This window comes from Pundamilia nyererei, unplaced genomic scaffold, assembly GCF_000239375.1.
Source record: "Pundamilia nyererei isolate P.nyererei 1_Seehausen unplaced genomic scaffold, PunNye1.0 scaffold00023, whole genome shotgun sequence".
Classification (NCBI taxonomy): domain Eukaryota; kingdom Metazoa; phylum Chordata; class Actinopteri; order Cichliformes; family Cichlidae; genus Pundamilia; species Pundamilia nyererei.
Genome location: NW_005187424.1, coordinates 3280403 through 3287562, shown reverse-complemented (window position 1 = coordinate 3287562; position 7160 = coordinate 3280403). Strand labels below are relative to the sequence as shown.

General features: G+C 39.6%; 1 protein-coding gene across 3 annotated transcripts in view; it reads left to right on the top strand.

Moving 5' to 3' along the window:
- Positions 1 to 441: 441 nt before the first annotated feature.
- Positions 442 to 7160, top strand: part of LOC102215612 (uncharacterized) — an 87228-nt gene continuing 80509 nt past the window's right edge. For 2 of the 3 annotated variants that reach the window (XM_005727209.1, XM_005727208.1), the window contains exon 1: positions 442 to 693. In XM_005727209.1, coding sequence (XP_005727266.1) covers positions 636 to 693 — 58 coding nt within the window. In that variant the 5' untranslated portion in view covers positions 442 to 635. Of the gene's footprint in view, positions 694 to 1425; positions 1477 to 7160 lie in introns of those variants that run through there. The other variant, XM_005727210.1, reaches the window with a different exon arrangement.

The following is a 7160-nucleotide window of genomic DNA, read 5'->3' as shown; positions in this document are numbered from 1 at the left end:
ATGTGTTCCGACACAATGCAGAAAGACGTGTGGGGAAATTCCAGAACCTGTTAATCATTTCCCAGCAGGGACTGTACACGACGGTTTGTTGCAACTCTGGTGTTTTTTGGAAAAAGTCTCATCCACTTCATGCTCCTCCCTCACCATGAAACAATGCTCACTGTAAATCATTTTACTCTAAACAAGCAAACAGACAAGCACCTTTGTGCTGTGTGAGTCATCACTTTATCGCCAGCAGCATCTGTTTTTTAGACCTTCTTGAAAGCAACACAATGAAATCCAGCGGAGAGCCCCCCTCTCCAACTCTCTCTCTCTTCCGCTTTCTCTCTCCCCTTTTTTTCTTTCATGTGGCTTCCTGTCGTGACGTGCTGCAGCTCACGGCTGTAATTGGCTGCTCACTTTCACAACTTCCGTTCAAACAAAAACACAGCTTATCAGCTGACCGAGTGCAGCAGCAGAAAGTGGAGCTATGCTGTGCTAAATTTCTGTTCTGACATGTCAATTCGTCTCTAAATGTTCATCCGTCTTCAGCGAGGGAAAAAAGAGGAATGCCAACAGGAAGTAGAGCAACTTGCTGGTATCTGAAAACAGTCAGAGGAGAGTGGAAGGAGTTGTTTCTCAACACAGAGTGAGACATGGGCTCCGAGTACAGACCTCTGTCTCCGGCAGAGTCATGTAGAAGCTTGTTTATAGGTATGTGCTTGACGTTTGATGATATGTTACAATTTTCAGTTTATGTGTTCAAACAGAAATGATAGATTGTCTTTTTTTCTTGGAAATGAAATGAAACAGCTGGCTGTCCATTTCTGACAACCAGATGTTTCAGAACAGAAACCACAGCCTGTGTCATTGGGCTGTTTCTTCCAGGGAGGGAGTCTATGTGCTGTTGTCAAAGCACGCTGGCACAAAGCGCATATTTGAACACATTCATACAAGTTTTTATAACCAAGTTATCAAAGTTACCTTTAAAGATAATACGTTCAGGTTGTTTAAAAAAACAGTGGGTCTCAGTCTGCATCACTGTGTGAGGTAGCATAACGTAAACAGCATCAGCAGACTAAGTATACTTTATTTCTGGCATCTACCACAAAACAATCAACCTGGTAGGCAAAAATCCCACTTGCTTTATACAGGACGTTACCCACACCTGAACCTCGTTAGTCTCTACCATTGAAAGAAATAGGTCAGACCAAACAATACAATTCTAAACAAAGAACAGGAATAAGATTATGCATGAAACTGACAAACGCATTTACTCAGCTAAATGGTTTGAAAAGTAAAACACTACATACAATACAACTCAAAAGGCTACTTTAAAGAAAATAAACAATACTAAACAAAATGAAAAACCCTTTATTTGGTTGCACCCAGTGATGCGCGCAGTGACCTCATGACCCTATATAAACAGGAAGTACTGAGGCGGCCCTTCCCATATACTTGCCTTAAATACAGGACCTGAATAAATGGACAAACATGGTAAGTATAACCGAAGAAACATAATTTACCAGACATTTGCCTGTGAACAGAAGAAAATTCAAGTGACCTGATGGTTAGCAGTGTTTGCTTTAAAAAACATGTGCATGGATGTAATGGATGTAACTACTGCTACCACAAACAAACCCGGGATAGTGTGTTAAGCAAAGTTACACCAGCAATGTCTAAATTAAAGCATTATGGCTGACTGTAAAATAACAAGGAAATACATTATCAATATGGTCAAGGGACCAGTGGTAAATGAGCATGTAGCATGTAAAGCTTGTTTTCTTGGTTTAAACATTATAAGAAATCTATCATCACTTTGTCCTAAGCTAAACACAAAAATAAAGTGCAGATTCATTTTTTATAGCTAACTGACAGTGACTAACCAATGCAATTCTCTAAGCTTTATATATGTATGATACACACATATATGATGTGCTGTTTGCATATAAGTGTGTGAAACAAAGTCAGGATCTGCCTTTGTCTCTGTCCTGCTCTGACATCAGATTCAAATGTTTGAAGCAGCAAGAACATGAATTTCATTCTTCTGTTATCAGACTTTTGGAGATAAGTTTTCTAATTTGCCGGAAAAAGCAAATGAAAAACAAATAAAGAGCTTAAATATCATTGACATTTAATAATAAGCTATTGGCACAGAGGGCTGTAAGTAAACAGTGGGCAGCTTCTTAAGGTCACAGTGAGGAGATTTAAATCAGGTCCTTCACATCGATTTGATTGCTCAAAAGTCTACGTCAGTTAGCATTTATATGGGAGTATAGAGGTGTAGTGGGCAAATTCACTGAAAGGCCGCCTTCTGTATAACTACAGTGGATGTTGTGCTTGATTTCTCTTTTACCAAATTTGGAGGAGTTGCAGTTGAGAAAATGTATTTGAACAACAGCAGAGCCAAAGTTTTATGGCTGTTTTTTAAATTTTACATACCTCGAAGCATCAGTGGTTATTGACTGTTGAGTTTTAGTTTTGATATTGATTTGGTTTCACTTTTGCTTGTTTCGGTAAGTGTTTACTGTTTGAAAATGGCGAGCTGTCATTGGTTTCACTTTTACTTTTAAAATTCAGAACCTATAATATATTTCAAGCACAGCATTTGACTCAGTCATGTAGACATCCCACCTCACTGAACAAAGCCTCCTTGCACTGGTTGTGTTGAGGAATTTGTCTAAATTTAAAAATGTAAATATAAATGTTAACCAAAATGCTTTTTCCCACCTAATTTTAGTTTTTGGTTTAGTTTAACTTAACTATGGCCACACCCAGTTTGCACCCATTTAGCAGTGTTGGAAACGACACTGCAAAATGAATTTATCATTGAATTCTTATTACCAGAGTCCAACAGCCAGTAATTATTACACTATGTGAGGTGGTGGTCTTCCCATTGCAAAGATTTTGGTTTTACCTGTCTTAGGCCAGTCATAAAACACTACAATGTCAGGTGTTTAAGGACGATACAGTGTTTTTAGGTGTGCATAAATGCACTCTGTGTTTGATGTATAATGGATATTATACTGTATATTGCAATTACCTACAAATAGACCTAAATGCTGAGAAAAGTCATTGAGCTCTTGTCCAGTATTAGTAATATTTTCTCTCATTTTCAGACTTTGGTCACATTTTCAGTAATTAAAGAGAAAAATGTCGAATTTACACTTGTTTAGTAAAACACCACTAACTTCCATCTAGAGGTGCTCTAGGTCTGCACTTGGAAGTTGCGATGGTCGTGGTGTTAGCTTACAAGTTCCCCAACCCCCATCGCAACCCCCCCCTAACCATTGTAGCCAGATGGCTGTCACACAGGCGGTTCCTCGCCCAGACCATGCTGATTTCCCATCATTCTTTTGTTAATGAGGTCGTTAGCAATGCAGTGGACAATTAAATTATCCCAATCTGGCATTTTCCTCATTTGTTTACTTTGTAGTGCACTGTACAGTGTTTCAACCTCGAGTAACACTGCTCAGTTTGCCTCTGTTGACATTATGGTTTCCATCCTTCTGTCGTTTTCTCTCAGGTTTCATGTGTGATGCTGAGCAGCGGTGAATTAAAACATCACTGACATGCCTTGCAACTGAAGCTGGTTTCACAGTCAAGTAGCATAAACAGAGCTTTTGACAGAGTGTTGGTACGTTCTGCTTTGTGATAAGATCATCACCCTGTATGGAAGCGCACAGCTGAGAGCTGCTGCTGCTGTACAGAGCAAGTTTTGTTGGCTGTTAAATCGTGCAGAGAGGAGGACTTCAGCCAGTTAGTGGAGCACCCACCTTCATGTGAAACTCTGCTGAACGCTGACACCACTGACAGTTAATTATGGGAGTCACAGATCACGCAGACGTTCCAGCTCGACTATGATTGACACACTGCATGTTTACATCTCTGTTGTAATGTTGTTTTCTAGTTATTTTCCCAGCAGTAGTGCTGTTATTTAGCTCCAGAAGTGCCCCAGGGCTTGCCATAATGATCGTAAAAGCAGCACAGATTCGGGGGAGTGAAATGTTAAAAAGGACTTGTGCGTATAATTGGTGAACCTGCCATCACAGTAACTTTGGCAATATTTTTGGTCAGGCTGTTGAATCACTCAGACTGCCTGTTAGCTAGATTGTCATTCTCTATAGGTATGTCTGTACATGGCTCCATTATTTTCTGCAAACTCTTCAGCACATACAAACTTATTTTGACAGTGACTGAAAACCAGCTAAACTTGCTATACTGTTAGGAAGGCAGACTAAAGGCGAGCAAACAGATGAATTTTGACATACTAGTATGTGGAAAGTGTGTCAGTGGAAGCAGTAGACCAGTTGCTTGCTGTCAATAACAGCGAGGTAAAGCAAGCAGCTAAACACCAGACATTTATCTCGAAGTGCCAGCTTTGGGACTGAATCAAAAATAAAAGTTTAGGGTTTCCTCCTTTACACAGCCTGTCTCAGAGATCTTAATGCAAAGTGAAATATATGCATGGTCAGTAATAAAATCTGCTTACGCAGATCGTGATGGGTTGCATTAAAGACTCTTCCTTTGATTAAAAGATTTTTCATCTGAGGATAGATTTTCACCTGAAGCAATGCAGATCAGCGAGAGGCCCAAAAGAGACAGGAGCTTCTGAGGCAGCAGTTCATCCTCCTATCAGGCGAGAGCACAGATGACAGCTAGCCCTCGCTGCCGTCTCTCAGTGTTTTTCTGGGATGAAACCAGCGGACCTGGCTTCTAGCTACTGTCCAATATTTAGCTTCAAAGCTGCTGCTTGGGAATCATCACTGACGGACGGTCCTGGCAAAGTGTGCTGTTAAATCAGAGGTGCTGGTTGCAGCACAATGGGGCCTAAAGCGCTGGATGGATGTTGTGGCTAACCCCAGCCTAGGGCCAGGACCGCATGTCTGGCAGCTCGCACATGATGTATTCTTCTCTACTTTTATGCCCACCCCTAATTGAACCGGGACGGATCATTTTACTGCGAGACTTTAGGCTTTGCTTCAGCTGTGAGCTCAAAGCAGCTGTTAGGAGTTTTGATGGCAGCAGATGAAGTGTTGTTGTTAACAATTAGCAGCTCCTGACCTTTCTTTACATCCTGTTGCTAAACACAGTCTTGCATGAGGACCGAAGCAATGGAAATTTGGGGTTTTAGAATGTGTGGTACTAACCTCAGCACTACAGGGGGCAAAACACCACCTTAGCTTAGATTAACGTATATTTCCACAACTTTGTTGTATATGTACAATGACAATAAAGGGCTATTCTATTCTATATAAGGGTCGGTTCAGATTTCAGATTGTAAGGACCCGTGGTTGTTGCAAACATGTATATAGAACATGTGAACATAGCAGTTAGGATACATTCACAAATGAAATTATTATTTTTCACCAAGAAGGAATCAAAGTTAGAAGATGAGCCAGCTATCAAAATATAGGGTAAAATGAGTCCTTCCATATCCTGCCTATTCCACATGATGATGCAAACCCTGAAAGTTTACCTAAAATACATTTTTTCAAGTTTTCTCCAGTGAGTTGTGAGATCAAACAATCAGGGTACCAATGCTTGTTTCTGTTCCTCTACGTCATAGAGATTAAACTGGTGCAGTTTTGCTATTGAAGCTATGAGGTATTCCATGACAGTGATGCTCAGGGTTGGTCAGAAAGAAAAATGCAAGAAACAAAACAAATGTGACGCTTGGTGTAAAATCGATCTGGTTTTAGAAGCCCTGAAAATTTGTGGTTATTGACAAGGGTCGATAACTTTATATATGTATGATACACACATATATGATGTGCTGTTTGCACATCATATATATATTTGCATATCATATCCGATAATGAGTTATGATGCAGAAAGAAATACAGGAAAATGCTACATTTTGACCCACCCTTACGTACCTTGGGGACATGTAACTTGAAACATATTTGCAGTATGAAAGGAATATTACGCATGGCTTCATTTATTATACTTGAGTTACTACACAAAAACAACATCAGCTGATTGTGATGGGGTCAGGTGGGAGGGATCGGGTTTTCGTGAAATGACCCGTGAATGTTTTACGTGGTATAATCACACTTATAGCTACAGCTGCATCGGGATTTTTATAGTGACAGGAGGTTATGCAAAAGATGCCAGACTCACAGAGTTGTCACCTGACTGCAATTAATGGAGTTTTTAGCATGTGTGAGCTCATTATTTTGGTTTTATGCCTCAGTGCTCTCATGCGCATTGCTGCCAATAGGAAAATAGTGGAAAAAAAACCTCCCTTATCCCCAGTGTATGCTAACTGCCCAGCCCCAAACTGCAGACAGATTTAGCAGCTAGCTGGTGAATTTTGTGGAACATTTAAAAACTGAAATGTTTCTCCAGATATTTCTTTCAGTAGTTCTTCAAGGTGAGTGTATTCTTTTTTCAACTTCAGCCCGGTTTTCCAGCAGTGCTAATATTGTTAGTTCTGAAAGTGGCCAGTGTTCACCTTCTGTATACTTTTAAGCTAAAATCAGTTTTTTAAAATGGATTTTTTAGGCTAAATGTGGCTTTGATGCAATGTGAAAACTTCCAAACTGACTTTTGAATGAGAATTACTCTTACCTTTTGTTTTTGTTATTTGCACGCACTAGTTGAACTTTGTAAAAGCTGCTCTAACTGAATAAACACTGCAGTGTCATCATGGTAAACCCAGTGAACCCAGTTCATGCTTAAAATCCAGTTTACTGTGTAGAAATACAGGTTTAAATAGATTGTCCCTTTAATGTTCCCTTAATGACTAAATAGAAAACAACATTGTTGTTGTTTTTCATCTCTTTATTGAGTTGGATTTGATGTATTTTCTATACTTTCTATATTGTCTCTAGCTTATCAAAAATAATCCAAAGTTCAGAGGTAAGCCACCAGGACGTTTGATAAAGGCCTGTCAGTTGACTCTTCTACCACCTAACATGCACACATTGGTATGACACTGTTTTATGTCCTGAGAATTCTCAAAGTTGAAAACGCCCAGACTGCTTTTGACTGCCGACTGTGGGGCAACCAATCTGTAGAATAACTTTGTAAAGCTTTTATTGTTTTAGAAAGAAGCTGCCGTTTTTCTACCAACTAAATATACGTATACTTAAACGCTGATACAGGGAGTGCAGAATTATTAGGCAAGTTGTATTTTTGAGGAATAATGTTATTATTGAACAACAACCATGTTCTCA